A 21438-nucleotide genomic window follows, 5' to 3' on the forward strand; every position below is an offset into this window, starting at 1 on the left:
AGCTCTCCTACAGTGCTTTTTTCCCCAGCCATAGATGTCAAAACATTTTATGAACAAGCCACGTGCCATTCTCCCTAGATGTGAAAACGGAGTCACAGATTATGTTGAGACTCCTGAAAGAAAAATCAAATTCTTTTTTTAAAACGTAGACCAAGAGTCACTCCAGTGGCTGTACTAGCAGAAGCTAGCATGAATCTTGCCACAGGGAAGTTGCAATGATTCAAAATACTGGAGACATCCCCCTTTATCAAGGGCTGCCAGACAGCAAACACAGCCTCAAAATCTCTGGGAGAGTCACATCACTGCTGCAAATTCTGATTGTAAGGCTCCTACGAAGGCTTTGCTGGAAACTGAAGCTGACTCTCCAGAAGAACACCATCACCCTTCTCAGGGCAGAATTCTCCTGGGCATCATATTGAACAGGCAGGGTCAGATTAACCTTTTGTAGGCCTGGCACCAAACATATTTGTAGGATCCCACAGAGAATAATTGTAAGAGACTGTGGAGCGGGAGGTTGGTCCATAGAGTGAGGCAGGAGGCAGGCCCTGGTGTCAAGCACAGCTGTGGAAGGGAAGAAGTTGGTCTCTGGAGCAAGGCAGAGTCTGAGGGCAGGTACAGCATGGTGTGGGAGTGAAGAGCCTTGTTCCCCAAACTAGTTCTTCCTTTCCTGCATACTTCAAGAGAGCTTCCAATGCTCCTACCCAGCAACCACAGTGAGCCCCTGTAGGTTGTGGGCCCAGAACGATGACACCATTATAAATATGATACTGCCCTCAGAAGGGCATGTTGCTATTATTTGCACCTCCATCCAACAGCGGAGTAAGCATAAGTTCTTTTACTGGTGCCCTTCATTGCAAAACCTAGGCACCTCCCAAAAGGAAAATAATGAGTTCACTCTTCCATGTCCAGATGTGTTTTTAAAATTCCTGATTATGGAAGAGTAGGAGCATAGATTTAAGGGTACTACTGTGAGAAAGTTTAGGCAAAGCTCTAGTTTAGAAAACTGTGAGGTGTTTACTCTTTTCCATTTGTCAGTGCATATGGGTTAGGTTCAAATCGTAGTGCATACTTTGTGAATCTCCATGCTACCAAAACCATTCTATTGACAAAATTATTTTTAGAGTATTATTGAAACTTTGTCCAATTAAAAATGCTAAATTTGTCAGACTCCTCACTTCTTGTGAGAAAGATTCAGTCTAAGAGTTAACCATTTTGGAAGTGGATGGCCTGAAAGACATGCTCTTGAGTTAACGCATTTTGGTTTAAATCATCATCGTGTTACTGACTTTACAAGACAGAAAATATGGTTTCATCATCATTAACAGTTTGGTTGATATTTTGATTTTATTTGTACGGCTCTAATGTTGTGAAGGGAAAAAAAGTGAAGAAAAAAAAAAAGTGTATTTTCCTTCTCATTCTCTACCCTTCCTTACCCCACTCCACATCATGCAGGTAACCCATACCTGTGCCTCTCCCCCACCTCATCTGATGCAGGTAACCCAGCATCAATATTAGAGACATCCAAAACTCTACCTTTTATTCCAATGGTAGCGAACGAAGGAGGAAAACACTGGACTGCCAATGAAGTCAGAGCTCTGATACATATATGGTCAGACAAAAACATCCAGCAACAACTTGAAGGGACGGTGAGAAATAAAAGAATATTTGAACAGATTGCTGCTAGGCTTCAAAAATTTGGAATTGAACGAGACTGGAAGCAGTGCAGAACGAAGTATAAAAACTTGAAACATGAATACAAGAGTGTAAAAAGTGCACAAGACTCAGGGAACACAAAAAGTATGAAATTTTTTAATGAACTGGATGCCATTCTGGGACACAACACTAGAATGCAGTCAAGCAAATCAGATAATGATGAAGACAAGAGGCCTACAGAACGGATAGAAGCCAAAGCAGAAAGACACTCCTTAGGTAAGAACTTGGTTATAAAGGCACTATTTATAATTATTGGTTTCTCTGCACTGATGTGACTTCAAAAAAATAGCATGCAAACATATAAAATATAAATGTGAAATCAAAGCATGGCAGTTAAATTATAAGACAGACTAGAAGATTTACTGGATATTGTTCAGGTCCCTAACTCAATTAATTTTGGGGGCTTTCTGTAAAAAAACAAAATGTAAGTGTACCTCCTTAGTTTAAATCATTGCTCTGACTGAGACTGGTGAGGAGGAATTCTGCCCAGTGAAAAGAGGACTACACCAGCCCCCTCTCACTACAGCAGCGTGGAGCCAGGTGAGAAGCACCTCTCCCTGGGCATGCCAGCACAGCTGGGAGAAGGGCGCATGTCTCTCAGCCAAGGCAGATCCAGGTTCATCTGCCCCCTGCACTTCCCAGCCAGAGTGAGGAATGCAGCAAACTGGCACTTTCATCCGCTCACTCCCTGACAAAGGGGAACAAGCTAGCAAAGTCCCCATACAAATGGGAGGAGGGACGAGAAGCTCCAGTGGCCCCTTCTCCCCTCCAAAGGGAGTCTGAGGGGTTGGAGTGGGAGACCGTCCTTTTCACCAGCTTGGTAATTATCTCTTTTCTATATGGTTTTGAGAGGCATTCCCATTCCAGGAACATCCCATTTGTCTTGCATACCCAAACCCATGCACTGTTTTAAATTTTGATAAGAAGCAGCTGCATACTGAATTCAGTGATCCTAGCTCTTACTGTTTAGGAGTTCTTAGACACTCAGGCTATGACTACACTAGCCCAAGAACTTCGAAAGGGACGTGATAATGAACCTAACTGAAAGATGCTAATGAGGCACTGCCATGAATATGCAGAGCTTCATTAGCATAATGGCAGCCGTGGTGCTTCAAGAATGCCACTTTCGATGATGCACAGCTTGTCTGCTTGGTTTTAGGAATAAAGTGATTTTGAAGTATGCGGGGTCCTTTTGAACAGGATCCCCTGTCGACGAGCCGCTTGATCGAGAGCAGCACTTTCGAAGTGCCGTGGCTGCCATTCTGCTAATGAGGCTCTGCATATTCATGAAGGGCCTCATTAGCATTTTTCGATTAGGTTCATTACCATGTGCCTTTCGAATTTCTGGGGCTAGCATAGACATAGCCTCACTCTCAAATTTACAGTATATTATTTTACTTACTTCCTTGGTAATTATCCTGTTATATCAAGGGGTTAAGAAATTAATATGCATAAAGGCAAGGGAGAAAAAGATCGGGTTTTCAGGGATATTTGAAAAAAATGGTCATGAAATTATAAGTTAAAGATATGCGTAGAGAGTCTTGTCCAAATGAAGAGAGGAGCCTACTCTTGCACGATGACTTTAAAGAAGGAATAAAAAAAAAAAAAAATAAGTGAAACATAAGTGAAAGAAGCAAACAGGGGAAGGGAAGAGTGCAAGTATGTCTACACTGCAATTAAAACCCAAGGCTGGCTGGAGCAGCCCCGCTGTGAGCGGAGGGCATTCCAGAGCAGCCCTGGTCGGCAGGGGTGGGGGAGAGGAGAAGAAAGACATGGCCCCCTATTAATCACTTAGCCTGTTAAATTTAACATTTAGCCAGTTAACTAATTAAACAGGATCTTGCATCCCTAACATATACCACCCCGAGGCGCATACAGAGACCTTTTTAGGAGACGGCTGTATGTCAACTCATCTAGAAATGTGCTTAGTTTTACAAATAGGCTAGATAAAAAGCTTTAGTGAAGACAGTTCGAATTAAGAGTTTATACAATTACTCATTTACAATGATCAACATACCAGATAATGAAATGTAAGTACAAAGTTTATATTCAAACTGATTTTATAATTATATGGCAAAAATGAGAAAGCAAGCAATTTCAGTAATACTGCACTTATCTTTTATTTTTATGTATGATTTTGTAAGCAAGTAGTCTTTAAGTACACCAGACTCCTGGAAGGGATATTGTAGTCTGGAAGAGTTGAGAGACAATGATCTTGTTAACAATGCCATCTCCCTCAACTCCCTTCCTACTTCAGTCTCAAGCAGGGATTCCCAACCCGTGGGTTGAGACCCAAACACGCATTGCCATTAGATTTTCTAAAGGTTATCTGCTGGGTGGTTCCAAGCCACATGTGGCTTTTTAAGGAGCTATTTGCAGCTCCCGCCACTGCCACCACTCACTCCTCGGGCTCCCAGTCCATGCTCTGCCACACTGAAATGGAAGTTGGTTTAATTAATTGGTTTAACAGCCGGGAGAGAGGAGCTGACTGTTAAACCAATTAAACTGAGTCCCATTTCGGCATGGCAGGGAAGGGAACTGTCTGTGCTGCAGGTGGGGGAAGGGAGTAGGAGGGCTGTGGGCAGCCATGCAGAAGAGGCAGCAGTGACCTGGCAAAGGAGCAGCAGGGTGCAACAGCAGTGCTCCAGTGAGGTAAGTGGGGTGGGGGGGCAGTTTGGGGCTGCAAGGAGTTTAAACCTGGGGGTGGGGGGAGGGCAAATCAAGATTTACATTTAAAAAAATTCCCCATGGGAGGCACCCCTCACCGCTCCAGTTTTGAATTGCCTTGGGTCACAAAGTCTTACTGAATTGTCAAAATGGGTCACTGTCTTGAAAAGATTGGGAACCCCTGGGAAACAAATCTGTTGACCTTTACAGCTTATCACAATGCTTGTCTAGTCTTCCAAGCTTTGTATAAAAGGAAGAATTGTGAACTTTGTGAATGGAACGATGGTTAAGATCTAGGTTCAGTTTCCTTTTGGTCATTGTTGCCTAGCAATATTTGGTGAAACTGCCAGATCTGCATTTCATGGCACTTTTGCTTTTTTTTTTTTTTTTTTTTTTTTTTTAAGGTATTTGTCAAGGCCACTTACACGTGTGGTGTAGGCCCTTTTCTTTTTTGATTTTTAACCAATTAAACCTGTAAAGGTAAAATAAAACTTCCACAACTTAATATTTAAAATGTGTTGTCCTAATTCAATATGTTATTTGCACAGAAATGCCTGGAGATACAGGTGAAGAGGACTCTGTTAGTAACAGGTCAGAAGATCTACAGGTCACACATGCAGTTTCTGACACAGGTAAATAAAAGTTGATTTTATGAAAGTTAGGAATTTAGTAAGCCAATTCATGCCTAAAAAAAACAATGGAGAGATATTCTGAAACACCTGTTGGACAAATGTACAGGCCTACAAATCCTTTAAGCAGAAGAGAATACCCAGTACCTCATGCAGCAAAATCGATGCTTTTCATTAATTCAGTGTGCATTATGCATTTATAGTGGTCCCTGACAAATTCAATGAAGAAAAGTCTGTAAGCAAGTTTCTAGAAGAACTGGGCACCACGCATATAAAGGAAGAATACGATATTGGTTTAGGTGAGTCAAACAGAATTTATCATTATTTCTTTGTTTTACCTTAGCCTGGTCATTCATTCCATCCCAGATTTAGAAAAATTACATGCAATGATATAAAAGTATTTCTTGGGCTACGTCTAAACTTGCATTCCTCTTTTGACAGAGGAATGCAAAATGAGGGAAATCGAAAATGTGAATGATACGATAATTTACATATCTTGTGCTTCATTGGCATAATCTGTTTTCAGAAGAGGTTCTTTGGAAAGAAGAAAAGCAGTGTAGACAGAGCTCTTCCGAAAATAAACCCCATCTTCGAAAGAACACTTCTTTCTATTTTGTTTCAGGAAGAAGAAGGGTTCTTTCGAAGATTGGGTTTACTTCTGAAAGAGCCCAATCTACACTGCTTTTTTTCTTTCGAAAGAATTTCTTCCGAAAACAGATTACACAAATGAAGCATGAGATATTTAAATCAGTGTCTCATCTGCATTTCCAATTTCCCTCATTTGCATTCCTCTTTTGAAAGAGAAATGCAAGTGGAGATGTAGCCTTAGAATTTATAGTAAAACCAGAGAAGAGATCAAATTCTCTCATAATAAACACCCCCATGATACACCATATGCTTAATGTGCTGTATATTCACATATTCTTTAAAAAGATTCAGGCTAAATATTGTCAGGGGAGTTAGGGTGAAGTTTAACACCTAACTGGAAAGATGGGGAAATAACTTGTTATTGCTTAATCCCACTGAAGGAAACTCCACGACTTCCTTTGGTAGCCTTAAGCACAGTATTCAGCCTTTTAGTAATATATGCTCCCAAAGTTTTAAATGTCAAATTTAAATCTTCTGACAGATGAGGTTCCTGTAACCACTACCTCGAAGAATCTGGAAGTGCTGCACGTCCCAAGAGGGAAAGCTGAGACAAGTAAGTGATAGTCACAAGAAGTAATCAGATGTCTATTGGTCAGCATTGCTCTTGCCCATATATCAATGGCAGAGAACTGCACTCAATGCACTAAAATACTGCCTGTTTAATTAACAGCACATAACTGCATCCTCTACAGATCCACATGACAAACAGCACATTCATATTCTAGGGTATGGGGGGACTTAAACTGAGATTTACATGTCCCATAAAAATCTAATATAAGAGAATGTAAAAATAGTTGTTGTAAACCAGCATTGAGGCTATTTGTAAAACGTATCAAGTGCCATTTTACATGCTGATGGTTAGCTAGCTAAATGTCTGAACCCAAAACATAAGGGAATGGCGGCAGAGCTGGTAGTGACGCACATATTTAAGACTGACCAACATGTCCCATAAGAGGTTTTCAGCTGCTTATAACTTCGCCAAACTTTAACCTTTGGGGCTAAAATTTATCATCTCACATAAATATTGTATCATGATGAATACACACACAGGAACTTAATTAAGGTTGTTTGTTCAGTCTTAATTCTGGCATTTTCAAACTTTTCTGTTCTTGACTTTACTTTTTAAATGAAGTGTTCTCTTTTATTTAAAGAGCCACTGTTTTCAACCATAATGCTGCTTAAAAATCACTTCTTGAATGAAACTTTGCAGGTTCTTGTTCCAGAAGAGAATTCTAGCTTGTACTTTCTCAGTTCAAATAAGAAACAGTTTAATCATTCTAAACACAGAAGATAATACCACTTAGCCTCTTATGGTTACTTTGCAAATGCAATAAAGTAGGAAAGAGAAAAGAAATTTTTATATTATGAAATTCTGGACGTCTTTTGTTCTCAGTTTGCAGTAGTACCTTTTAATTTTTTCAAATGAACTTACAGTGAGAAACTGATCACTGAAGCACTAGTATGAAGCCTTGCATAACCCAGTACTTCACAGATTCCTAAGCTGATGAATAAGGTTAAAGACTTTGTCACTGTTATTTTTAGTAAAAGTCAAAAACAGGTTGCAGGCAATTAAAAAAAAAAATCACGAAAGCCCTTGACCTCTCTCTGACTATAGTGAGGGAAGAGGGGCTAACAGAGGATGATTGAAGACTGAGTCCCATGCAGGTGGGAGAAGAGGCAGACGGAAAGAACGCCAGAGACCTGCTGCTGGGGGGCACAGCGAGAGTATGCCAAGCACCCATGACAGCTGAGCACTCCTAAGTGAACTTGACAAGCTTCAGCCCTTGCACCTTAGGGTTCAAGTGGAAAATGTCAGATCTCTGAAAGTCATGGAACCTCTGTGACACAGCTCCTACCTTTAACGATGAGCAGTACTGAGGGGGACACAGAGGATTCTTCAGCTGGTGTAAGTTATCCCAGCTCTTCTGAAGTCAACAGGTCTAGGACAATTTACGCCATCCAAGGATCTGTCACTAGTCCTTTAGAACCCTAACCCTTTAAACAAAGCTACAGTTACAAAGCTTACAGAAAGTAACAGGACTTAAAACCAGCAATCACTGAAAGTTACAGAACTTACATCTGAATTGTACTGGATTGAGCAGGGGACTACTCCAACTTATCAAAAGATTACCACGCGATGGTGTGCATCAAATGCCCCTGTGGTTATTGGACAGACTCAGATGTTTCAGTTTAAATAAAAAATAGCTTTTAAGAAGGAAAGAAAGTTAATACTACATTTCATATTCACAAAACATGGACATTTAGCAAGCTTTCCATCAGACACATGTATCTGGGCATCTTCCTATTTCATACCCAGACTCCTTTGGATGTTTGATGCATACCTAAATTTCCTAGATCTAAATGAACCATAAGCTTAAAAATAAATTTATCACTGTGTTGTAAGAGGAAAATAAAATAGTGTTATACCAAGATTCTGACTCACTTCCTCAGAGCATATTTCAGCTTAAATTCAAAACGGACAATTCTTTGGGTTTTTTTAATTTATTTGTGCCTCTCCTCCAAAAGCACAATCACTGAACAGTGGCTACTTTTAGAAGGGCCAGTCCACACAAACTTCTGCTTGTAGGACTTATTCCAAAAACACAATTGCTAATCATCTTTTTCTAATAATTACTCCATTCCACCTTTGCACTCCAGGAGCTGTCTCAATGAATTGCCAGAAGAGGGAGCCAAAGTAGAACATCTGCTACAAGAGTGTCATTTAATTTTTGCAAATAAAACCCTAAGACAGCAGTTCTCAACCTTTTGTAGGCCTAGGACCCATTACCAAATGTCTAAGGGTGGTGGGGATGGAGACCCTGAAGTCATTTCAGTCAGCTCCTGCCTTCCCAGGAGTTGGGGGCGGGGGGGGGGGGCATCTTGCTGGACACTTAACCCATAAGTGGCGGCACCTGCAGATCCTGTACTCTGGGGCTACCTGGACTTGGCTCACTACTCTGGCCACAGAAACTTCTGGGGTTGCAGCACCACTTAGGTTTGGTCCTGTCCCCTTTCAATTTCCCAGCCCACGCTCCAATGACCAAATCTGTTTGAGCTGAATTGTGATCTGGCTCACAGGACTTACCCAGACTACTGATGGCTGACTAGAGCTGAGTGGCACTGGACCCCACAGGCTGCAGTTCCTGGAACAGGGATATGAGCCCAGACAGCCCCATGGGACAGAAGTCCTAGGAGCTGCCACATATCCCTCAAACATTTGGGCAATCCAATTAAGAGTCCTGACACACAGGTTGAGAAAACCTGGTGTAAACATGTCTAAATCCATCGCTAAGTTTTCCTTATTCTGACACAGGACATGTACTAGTCCATATATCCATGTCAAACACTAAATATTTAGACTGATTTTTAAGACAACTTTTAGGCAGGGTTCATTCTAGAAATGTATTCAGAAGGGCCAAGTACTTCTACTCATGCAACAGGATGAAACTGAATCACCCAGCAGTAAAACTAATCTATCCTTTATATGCATATCAACTTTTTTTTTTTGGGGCGGGGGGACCATCTCTGTGAGTCACCTTGTTTCAAAGGCAGCAGTACGACAAGACATTACTTCCTGGTAATCCATCTTTCTTAAGGCTTGCGCCCACCATCCAGTTTTACTACAAAGCATATTCAACAAGACCCATAGGTAGTTTTGCTGAGAAGTTCCCAGGCTATGACTTTAAAATCACTATGCTTAAAGTTAATGTGCTTAAGTCCATAAATATCAAATACCCAAATGGCTGGCTTTAGAATGGCTGCTGCTGAGTGTTCAGGACTTCTTACAATAAGGAACAGAAGCCTGACCAGTCATCTGTAATGTGCATGTCAGAAAATGGGGTTGGCAGAGTCCTTGGTGTTTTCTGTTTCAATAAGTTGGATAGTCAAATACTGCATACATCTGAGACCTAAGTACCACAGACTTGCCCAGCACAATGCAAAGAAAATAAAGCTGCTAGGAATTTGCAAGCTGGGTAATCTAGGGACACAGAGTTTCCTCAGGATATAAACCTGAAACAATGCACTTTAGTCTCAACTTCATCTGTCAAATTACACTACAGATGAAAATCATGGGACTGAAATTCATGAACAGACTCCGAATTCCTGCTTGCAAACCAGAGGAAAGGGGAGGCGTACAGATGGTTTCAGAAGGGATGGAGAAAATGACTAGAGAAGCTGCTTTAAGCCCCCGTGAACACAGCAAACTGTTTTGCTTCATACCGAGCTAATTACACACAAAACAGAGTTTGAATGTGGCTACTCGCAAATGCTCATAACCTGGCTTGACTAACCAGTGTTGATGGAGCCAAGGCATATTATAATTAAGGTAAAAGACACTGCTTGATGTCTGCTCTGTTTGGATGAGGTCTTAAAGTCTATGACTATGCTGCAGTTGGAAGGGATACTCCCAGACTCAGTAGCAATGTTGGCTGGTGTGTCCATCCGTTTTCCGTCTCCCCCACCCCACCCCACATGCAGATTCTATTGCTTGGGAACTGCTGCCCATTTTCAAACCTACACGACCCCGCTGATTTGACCCTGCTTGGCTAGCCTGAGTCACCGCAGACACCAACATCTGAATTTTTATTTTTAGCACACCAACTTAAACCTAGACAGTGAAAGTCTGTTTGCCCAGGCTGAGAGGCTCTCTTTCAACTACACTGCAGACATACCCAGAATGTCCTCTGCTAAACATTTAGAAGTGATTTCGGGTGGTGGTGGGGAGAGAGCTGAAATGATTTAGATTCTCGGCTCACAGAAAATGTGCACTAAGATATGAACGTTGTACAGAAGGCCAAAGCAAAGCAGCCATTAATTTATAAAAGCAAGACAAGTCCATACTGATTTTGGGTATATTTTTAATAACTTGTTAAAAGCTACAGATCGCATTTCACTAATTAATGTTTAACAAAACCATTCTCCAATGAATTAAGGCTCAGAAGCCTGTCTACAACCTTCTGTGCAGGCTTACACACTCTACATCAGTTTCCCGAGCTACACTATAAGGATAAGAATAAATACTTGCTTCCTTTGCCAGTAATAAAAGGAGCACTACCAAAAGGAGAACCAATTAAATGGGAGACTCCTCCCCATCCAGATAAAAAGCATAGACACAGGTCATAAGAGAAAAAGGCAAGTCATAGTAGCACAATGTAAATACATAGCACACTTTTCTAATGTCTTGTTCGTGGATTGTTACTCTGTCGTCAATGTTCCACTGCAGATACAACCATTGCATCACTGTGATACCAAAGACGACAGAATGTGCAATTTTTGCCCCGAGTCTGACTCAATGCCCACAGCATTCAGTGGAAGTCATTGAATCAGACCATTGTTTACCAGAGGAACTTTACTGCCATCCTCTAAAATGCACACTTGCACTGTCAGTTCATTATTTTTACTTTTAGTATCTAGTTGTCCCAAAGGAGACCAGGGTCCCCATTATTCTTTGCACTGTACAAAGTATAACAAAAAATAGTTGCTGCCCCCAAGACCTTAACATCTAAGTAATTCATTTGTCATTTTCATTGTCAAACTTAACTCACCAATCAGAAATCACAAGATATTTATTCTAATCAGAAGAATTTTTAAAATGCTGTCCCAGGTTTGTTTCAAAGTGTTGCCATTAGGTTATTTTTTTAGCCAACAGTCCAACAGAGCTAAATATTTAAGTTGAATGAATTTGCTGTTTCAGAAGCTATGGTGTGAGACTGGTTATGATAAGGACATAAATTAAGACCAAGAATTTAAAAAAATAATAATAATATGAATTTACACAGAAATCCCTGAAGATAAAGGAGACTTCATTAATTTCAACCAGGAAGAACTGGAATCTACACACATAAAGAGAGAGAGAATTGACATAGGTAAGTAAGTTAAGAGTTTTCCATAGTGATCATGGAAACACAACCTGCCCACTTGTGTCCCACCCCTGGTGGGAGAACCACGTGGTGGCTCCAGTCACACCGGAGGCATCAGCAGCCCCAGCCCCAGCCCCAGCCGTGGCCCTGGCCCCTCCTCCAGCCCCAGCAGCTCTGGTAAATCACCAGCATTAGTTTAGAATTGGGGGTTGAGGAAGCCTGGCTATGGAGATGGAGAAACATTTATTTAGAGGGGGAGGCTGTAGCAAATATAGAAGAACAACAACCACAAGTGTGGTTATCTTTCAATTCCTATTAGGACACCACTGATCTAGAATAAGATGTCATGTGACTACATCCATTTGCGTACTGGAAACAGAAGACCAATTGAGCTGCACGTGAATAATATCCATTCCAGAGTAGGGGTCACTTAAAAGACAACAGAGCACACACAGGTTAGAAACACAACATGGTTGAAATGAATGAGCACAAGACTCAGAGTCAGAGATGGCATTGGAGAAATGCAAGAATTTATAATATTGATTCCTTAACTTAAATTAATTGCAATTATGCCCAGATTTAATTGCACTGTTAAACAATTCCCACTGAAATTTACTAAATACTTTTGGATTTTTTTCTATATTTGCAAATATAATTTCAATTACAACGCACAACACAAAGCAAACGCTGCTTATCTTATATTTAATTACACATACTTGCACTGTGAAAATGAAACATTTTTCAATGCACTATAGTACTTCTGAGGCAATATCTCTATCATGAACACGCAACTTACCAAAAAAAAAAAAAAAATCTACATGTGTTACACAGCTGCACTCAAAACAATATAAAACTTGCTTTATGAAATTTGCAGCAAAACTACTGAGAACATCCTGTCCAAATCTGATGAAGTGTGTCTTACCCAGGAAAGCTCATTATCTCATAAAGTTTTTAGTCTTTAAAGTGCTAAAGGACTCCTTGTATCATGTGCTGAGTTATCAGTCAAGACTACTATAATGTAAAAATAAAAAAAGGGCAGACTGCAGCTTAAAAACAATTCAGGAGACAATTTGCCCTTAAGGAGTTCAGTCACAAATTTAATTAACACAGTTTTTAAACAAGCATCATCAGCATGAAAGCATGCCCTCTGGCATGGTGAAGCATGAAGTAGCATACAAACATGTAGCGAATCTGACATGTGAATACCTTGCATGCCAGCTACAACAGTGCCATGCACAGGCCTGTTCTCATTTTCACGTGACATTGTAAATAAGAAATGGGCAGCATCACCTCCTGCAAATATAGACAAACTTGTTTGTGCTAGTGACTGGCTGAACAATAACTAGAACCGAGTCTAAAGTTTCATATTGTTTATTATTTATTACAAATATTTGCCCTGCAAAAAACAAACAAACAAACAAACAAAAAAAAGCCCCAAGATATAGTATTTCACTTTACCTCATACAAGTGCTGCGGTGCAATCCTTTTATTATGAAAGTTGAGCTTACAAATGCAGAATTATCTACAAAAAACTGCAGCCAAAAAAAAATATAATGCGAGCAATGCATACGTTGTGTTATTACTGAAATTACAATATTTGAAAACGTAGAAAACATATAAAATATTTGAATAAATGGTATTCTATTGTGTAACAATCCCATTAATATTTTTAATTACTTGACATTCCTGATACGGCGCAATATAAACAAATAATTATCTACAAAATTTTAGTTTGGACCATGGGTGGGCAAAATATGGCCAGTGAGCCAGATCTGACCCACCCCACCTTTGAATCTGGCCTTCCATGATCCTCCAAGGCCATTCATATCCCATAGCCCAGACAACACTGCTTTTGGTAAACATCTCCCAGGCACAGGATGGTCCTGGTACCCCATACCACACCCCTGTTCCAGGTCGCCACCTACTCCTACACCCAAATTCCTTCAGAGACCCTGCACTCCAACACCCTTCCCAGACCTCCCTCCTGCACCAGACTCTGCTCTACTCCATCAGTGGTTATGAGCCACACTTTTCTAAGTCCTTGGGGAAGCTCCCTGCAAAAATTATTGCCCATCCCAGTTCTGGACACACTTGAATAAAATACAGGTTGAACCTCTCTAATCCAGAACTTCCTCGACTGGTAACATCCATAATCTATCATAATTTTAGTTAGTCGGATGACCACTTTATCACGGGTGTGGCCAAGTTCCCTGCAGTCCCATAAAGTCCTGGCTCTTAGTGTTCCATTTTATTTAGCTGTAATTTACCCTTAAACGTCTTCTAAGAGGCCAATAAGCACTGGAAGTGTTGGTAATGCAGCTAAACAATAATGCCCTCCTGTAGTTTGGAAAATTCTCTCATCTGGCACCAGTAAGGTCACGAGGGTGCCAGACTAAAGAGGTTCTACCTGTATAGCCTGTTGTAAAGCTAGGCAAACTATCTATATGAGATGATGTACCCCCTGGAAACCTCATATTCCCCCAGGGGTATATATACCTCTGATTGAGAGGCACTGGCCTAATGTACTTATCTGGCCCCATTACTGAGATACCAGAGAGTCTCACAATGACTAATGTATTTGTCCTTCCATCACCCCTGAGAGAGAGGAATAACCGTATTTCCCTATTTTATAAACAAGGTACCCAAGCACAGCATGTGACCGACCTACCCAAAAAGATACAGAAAGTGGGTGGTGGAGCAGAAAACAGGAGAATCTGGGTTTCGCACTATCAGGCTAGTACCCTAACCACTGAACCATCTTCAGCTGGTAATTAGATTGTACAGTTTGAAATGATAACATCACCATCATGGGATATAAGCGTCATCAAATCAGTAGTGCTGTCAGTTCATTCCATTTCATAAGCAACATAATATGCTAAGAAAGTTGTAATGTGTACTACAGTTGTTATACTGAGTGAGAAGAAAGGCTTACAAATAGCTACAATACAGTCTATATTTACATCACATTTATATTTGCTTGTCAATTGAAAATATTGACAAGCATTGAGAAGATCTATGGGATAAATTAAACCTTGATTTTGATTATTTTTTGAAACATAGGGGAGACAGACAGTTGTATCTAAACATTAAATGCATTAATCTTTTTAATCTGAGTGGTTATTGTGGATCTGCAGAAGATGGACAGAACATATACAATTCACATACCTAAATAGATTTAACTTAAAACTGAATTTTTGATAGATGATGATTCCCTAAGCACTACTTCAGAGGATATATCTGGACCATCAGTAACAAAGATGATAACGGATACAGGTCAGTGTCCAATTCTACATATCTCAGTTAAAAAAAAAAAAAAAGTGTAATTTCAATCACAATAGTCCAAGGAAAACTGATTTCTACCCTGGATTCCACCTGCCATTGTTTATTACCTACTTCAATTCAGCTCTGGATAAGATGAATTAACTGTAAACTTTTAACTGCCAACACACTTGTCTTGATTGTACACTGAGCTAAAATGTGTTTTCACTGAAAACTTAAAATGGGAGCAAAGGTTTACAAGATGATCAGCACTAGCTTTCTATTAGTGCTGTTTCAAGTTACTTGAAGAGAAATAATCTAACCTACACTCTCGATACAAAAATGTGTTTTTTCACTCAAGTTTGGGTATCTCTAAAACAGGTCTAGGCAAGATATGGCCCACCAAGCCTTCTAATCTGGCACACACCCAGCCCCTATGGCTGCAGGTGCCTACCCCAGCAACATCTCTCAGCTTCCATTAGCTGATTTCACAGGATGCCTCCTGCCACCACCAAAATCTCTCAGCTTCCATTGGATGGAAAAATGGCCAAATGGAGTGGAGAGATTTTGCTGGGGGTAGGGCAGTGCAGCACAATTCTCATGTCTCATTAGCTAATTAACTGCAGGCCCGGGAACAGTCTCATTGAAACTGAAAAGACTAGTCACATGCCTGTGGTTCAGCTCATACTAACAAATGTTGGACTGTCCCCATTGTTGTTGTTTTCTTTATATATATATATATATTATTTCATCCTCATATTGAAGTTAGAAAATTCTGTCACTGTTTGTTGCTTAAACTGCATATTCAGTTGAGACAGCTGCCTCCCCCACCCCACCAAAACACTGTGTGTTTTAATCAATTCCTGGCTCCATAATTTTTCAAGTCTTTTTCTAGTGTTCATCACTCAACTCATTCTACAGTATAGCCAAAACTCTGTTGGTCACTTCGTACTTTAACCTTATATTATGATGCCCTTCCATTCAGACAGTTGCCCAGGCTCAAAAGAACATTAAAACCCTAACCTTTAAGTTTATAATATACAGCAACAATAAAATACTGGAAGAGAAATCTGCTATCTGAAGGCACTAAGAACTTTGGCCTCAGTTGCAGAAAAATATTTTTTATACATGAACTGTTCCTATATATTACTGCAAAATATACATCTTCATTGTCCAAGTTCTTTTGGATAAAATTCTAGTTCAATTGTTAATTCACTCCACAATCTATTACTGAATAAAATGCAGCTACAGATCTACATTTTTTGTGTGTTCTGCAATACTCCGTTATTTGTTTCATTCATCTTTTCAGACAATTTAATTCCTTTGGATGAAGCACAGAATCACTTTAGGGTTATTACAGTTCATGATACAGGAGCAGGAAAACATTGGAGTGATAATGAAGTCAGAGCTCTGATAAGTGTATGGTCAGATAAGAAGATACAACAAATGCTTGAAGGAGCAACAAGAAATAAAGAAATCTTTGAGGAAATTGCCAGAAGGTTATTGAAATTTGGCATAGAGAGAGACTGGAAGCAGTGTCGTACAAAGTACAAGAACTTAAAATATGAATACCGTGCACTGCAAAAAGAAAATGATCATCTCGGCAATCCCAGACGAAAGATGAGGTTTTACGATGAAGTTGACTGCATCTTCAGAAGACAACCTCTAGCTGCATCTGGCTGGGGATGTGAAAGTTCTAATCTCACATCAGGTATAAGGACAGCAGTGAAAACAAATCTCTTAAAACTAAAGTTACAAACACGACAGTTTTCTGCCATCTTTGACACTGAGTATGGAGTTAGTTGAAGTGACACACGACAGTGGTGATCAGACAGGAGCTGTAAAGTTATATGGATGGTGAATTCTGAGAGCAATAGCACAGGCGTTGTAGTACGCAAGTAAAATCACGGGGCTAAATAACAGGGAGCCCATTTTGATAAGATATAAAAAGTGCTCCTATTAATTTGATAGCAGGTGTATCCTGGACTGAAACTTCTCTACCTAAGATTATTTTTGAGCCCACATATAATTATTACCTACCTAAAACGGACTCAAACTAATGTTATGCTTTTATTAAAAACACTGAGAAATGCTGCTTTCATTTTGGTATTCTGATATGGTCTTTACAAAGTTTCATTGTCCAAAAATAAAATAAAATAAAAAAATGTATAGCTGTAATTTGACAAAGAATAATTTGAGAATAAAACAAAGTCTTAGTGCGAGTGTCCACTCACTGCCATGTCTGATGTTAGCACCAGAAAGGAGCACTTACATGTGAAAAATCCGTAGCAAAAAAATCTGATTTCGGGTGCCAGACTTCTGGAAGTAAACATGCTCTCTGGTGGCACCTAACCTATCCAGAACATTCCTATTGTTCCGAGCCATCTTCTCTAAATATTTCTTAGCTATCATAAGGACACTTTTAGTTTGGTTTTAAAAGAGCTCTCAAGTACATTAGTTCATAGAATTTTTTTGTTTTTTGTTTTTTAAAAGAGTCAGTAGGAGACGTTATAAACACTGGACCTTGGGGTACTAAGAGGAAAGCATCCGACTATGGTAAGAGTTTACCCTTTTGGGATATGCAAATATTGTTGCACAGTTGAATGCTAAATGCAAGTTTCATTAAACCTTCACACTGTGAAAGAAATGATCACCTGTTCGACTAATCAAGAAGTTTCCTCATGATACTGTGGGGAAATTGTGTGATTTCTTTGTCCCACTGCTCACTAAGACTATGTCTCACAGCAGAGCTATTTCAGGATACGTGTCTGACACGTGGCCGTTACTTTGAAATATTTTTCCAAAACAACAGGCACTATTTCAGCATCCCTGTAGTCCTCATTGCTGAAGTAGTAAGGAGTGTTTAATAACAGCGCTTTATTTTGACATTTAGTGGTGTTTAGAAAGCACCAAATGCCAAAATAGCCTATTTTGAGTTTAGGCTGTTATGTACACTTTGCCTAAGAGGGAGGAAAACATGCCAGCAACAGAAATTTCTCAGGCCTTGAAGAATAAAACCTCAAAAAAGCTGAAAAAACCCCTGCAGGAATAGCATCTGAGCCATCTGAAAGGCCAAATAAAATACTCAGAGTAGAGATATTTGGTGCCCCCTTGACACTGGGCAGAAAATAACTACACCCATATTTAAAGAGAAAGACACCAAGGAAAGACTATAAACCTGGGGGCCTAACTTCCATACTGAGAAGATTTTAGAATCACTATCATGAACAAAAGGAAACATATTAAAGTGAAGGAGACTGGGTTGGGCAACTGAATATTTTCATTTATTACCAGCTTATAGAGGTAGTCTGAAGAAGGCAAGTAGAGAAGTTTGAATACCTGAGATTTAACAACATTGATCCTATTCATTCCCAGTTGGACAAGGTATTAGAGTCTCTGTTTTGACAAATCAGGTCCCTGCTTCCCACACTCCCTCAACAGAAAAATGTTCATCACAGAATTTCTGGCCAGCTCTAATTATGACCCAGATATATCAGGCCATTCTTCTTCCCACTAGCAAGATGTGGCTGGTGAATAATACCTTTAGAAAAAAAACATATGCCAGCCTCTAGAGTTAGTGTAGGCTCATCCCTTGGCAGGTCCTGTCTTTACACTGCATTCTCTCCCCACACTCCCTCCCCCAATAACATACTGTGTTTTCTTCTATAGAATCTTCACCTGGTCCACTTAAGAAGAGTGCTTCTGAGAAAGCTGTAGTTCTCTTTCAAAGAAGTTTAACAGAGAGAGTTCATACAGTAACAGAAGGCAAAAAATCTCTGCTAGAAAAGCTTTGTAAACAGGATGAAACACAAGACATCAGCAGAACACAGGTGTACGGTGATCCTCCAGCTATAAAACAGGTTGGTTTAATGAGCTTTCTATCAAACAAGTGTGCAAAAAGAATACACAAATAATTCACAGATGATAGAGATGAAAGAGATATATTTGACTATCTAGTCTAGCCATACTTGTCCAGGAGTACTTCCTTATTCACTGTAGCAGATCTAGGATAGATCTTAAGAGCAAGCTATTTAAAACTAAACAGAAATGGGTCTCCCATGACTGCTCTTGGGACACCATGCCACCGATTAAATTGAAAAGAAAATTTGTCTTTATTTTAAGCCTAGATTTTCCTTTGCTTTAATTTTACTCCATCCCTTTTAGATACAGCCTTCCTGATCACCATAACAGTTACCTCTCCTCTGCATTCATATTCTACAAAAAACATGAGACAGTTTTATCATAGCTTCCTTTAGCAAAGCGAGAAGTGAAAAATACAAGCTTCCCCTGAACAAAAATCTCAATCACTTATAGTGTTGATGATGTGCTGCTTTCCTAAACCTGCAGACAGAAAATTCCAGTGCCAGAGCTTCTGCTCAACTATCAGAAAAAAAATTAACAAGAATGATCAGTTTCACTGCAACTGGTTAGAACCAATGTGTGGTTCAAACTTATGTCACCACGCAGTAGACCTTTTCTTTATTTAAAAAAAAAAAAAAAAAAAGCCTTCTGAAAATCCAAGTTATTTTCACTGCAGTGATGACAATTATCTCAACAGACGTACAGGCGAAAATAGAATCCCAGTCTCCTTAACAGCACTGTTCTATGGCAGAAAAAACCTTCTCTCTCCCTCATACCAAACAAAGACGAATCTTAGTTTGATCACTGAAGTAGGCAGATCTTTCCAGTAGGAAAGATCCATTGTTAAAATATTTTTTTTTAATTATAGAACATTTTATTCAAATTACTGTCTATATAAATAGTAAGGTGTAGCAGAGAGTACAGCCCTGCAATCTTATGGCATACTTTGGCTTGCAAACTGACAGTTGTCATTTTAAAGACAGTACAGTAAACCATCAAGTTCCTGCAACCCCCACATAAATCAAATTTTCACGCAAGTGGGGGGAGGTGACGGGAACCAGGCTGACTTTCAGAATAATTACTTTTCCTTACAAAGCATACCTTCACTCTTCAGAAGGCTGAATTTCACTGTCAGCCAACTTCCAGAACAGGTGCATATGCATGCCATCTGTGTTTCATTTTCATTCCACTTTGTTTCTGAGAAATGTAGCATGTTTGCTCAGCAATTTCCTTCCTCCACTGTCCATATTCCTTCTGCTCAAAAATGGTAACGTATGTCTAGTATAATGAAGCATTTTTTGCTAACATACGCTCCTGTGCTGTGCCACTTAATGACTCTACAAATACTTCGTTTGTTTGGATAGTTAGAATTCTCATACACACCATCTTTGCTCAACAAGTCAAATTGACTATCATGACTGCTATTCTGTAATTTGGGTTGAGTGGCCTTTCCTGTCTAAAGATGAACTGTTCTAAATATTCTAAGATCCACAGGCTTATTCACATGGTTTTGAAATTTACTATGCCTTAAGGGGAGTGCTAGGTAGCATGAGAGTCCAAATTTGGGGTCACCTGAACAAGGAGTTCCCAAGATAGCATTCCCCCCTAAAACCTCTAAATTTTACAAAAGTGATGGGTTCTTCTGTTTTTTAACCTGTCCACACACGTGGGTCTCAGACGATGGGTTTAAGTGTCCCTCCTCCGATCTCACTTATTTGAGGTTTATTCAATTAGTGCACTGTTCTTTTGGGGAAGCTGTACTGAAGCTTTCAATCTTGGAGTTTGGAGTCTAAGTCAATGCAAGATAAACTGTAATACAAAGACATGGCAGAGAGGCCTTTCAGCCCACAGCATTCCCTCCCAATTGAAGGGGATACTCCTCTCCCTCCCCTTATCATGGTGGGGCCAGGCGGTGAGGGAAGATACCTGCTGTTCACAGTCCCATCTCTCAGGGCAGTAGCCAGGGCCAGAGATTAATGGGGCAGCAGTTGCCCTTATGTAGCTGGGTTTTTGGAGGTGCTCTGATGAGAAAACTGACAGATGAATGAATAGTTCATACACCTCAGAGCCATTTTGCAGGCTTCATTCATCTCCCTTGGTTTTTCTTATTCATTTGAACAAACCTCTTTGAGGTTACTATGCTGAGGGATATGTAGATAGCCTTTTCTAGGCACCAGATTCAGGTCTTGGGTAGGGATACCTCAGCTCCACGACTCCCACTTCCTGTAGCCAGCCCACTCCATGAAGTGACAGGAAAGGGTGAAATTGGTGGAGTGGGGGATCTTAGAACAGAGGAAGGATGTTTGTGAGGGGCTCTGAAAAAGAAGGGAAATGCAGGTAGTTACAGCAATGAGTGTGATGGAGAAACTTAGAGGCACTAGGACTATGGGAAGAGGGGGGACGCCTGAGCAGTTGTCCTGAAAATGGGAGATCAGAGAAATAAGAGAATGGGGAAGAGAGCGTTGGAACAGTATACTGAAGGGGAGGTGGAAAGGTGGGGATCAATGACACTGGTGGCAGGGATTACCTGTCCCCTCCAAACCCTCTACATCCATGCCTCCTACATATATCCATACCAAAATAATCCTCACTGACTCCAGGCTAGTCCCTGTACTGCTTCTGCATTCTCTGCTGAGTTCCTCAACCAAGTCTGATGGTATTGTCTGCCTCTTGGGGAGAGAAAAAACAAGCAGTACTGAACAGGAAAAGGGACAGGAGATGATTCAGAGGCAGTAAAGGGATTAACATGCAACTAATGAGTCCTGTGACCAGTATAATCATTGCCAAGTAACCAGAAGCAG

The 21438-nt window shown here is 40.2% G+C and overlaps 1 protein-coding gene across 1 annotated transcript in view; it reads left to right on the forward strand.

Annotated features, from left to right (window-relative positions):
• PAICS (phosphoribosylaminoimidazole carboxylase and phosphoribosylaminoimidazolesuccinocarboxamide synthase) overlaps positions 1-21438 on the forward strand; it is a 49091-nt gene that overhangs the window by 7300 nt on the left and 20353 nt on the right. Inside the window, exons 2-10 of the mRNA XM_074992102.1 lie at positions 1453-1929; positions 4929-5012; positions 5213-5308; positions 6139-6210; positions 11438-11524; positions 14720-14791; positions 16086-16487; positions 17270-17332; positions 18446-18636. Of these exons, the coding sequence (XP_074848203.1) occupies positions 1453-1929; positions 4929-5012; positions 5213-5308; positions 6139-6210; positions 11438-11524; positions 14720-14791; positions 16086-16487; positions 17270-17332; positions 18446-18636 (1544 nt within the window). The remainder of the gene's footprint in view (positions 1-1452; positions 1930-4928; positions 5013-5212; positions 5309-6138; positions 6211-11437; positions 11525-14719; positions 14792-16085; positions 16488-17269; positions 17333-18445; positions 18637-21438) is intronic.

The sequence above is a fragment of the Carettochelys insculpta genome, chromosome 4 (genome assembly GCF_033958435.1).
Source record: "Carettochelys insculpta isolate YL-2023 chromosome 4, ASM3395843v1, whole genome shotgun sequence".
NCBI classification, from domain to species: domain Eukaryota; kingdom Metazoa; phylum Chordata; order Testudines; family Carettochelyidae; genus Carettochelys; species Carettochelys insculpta.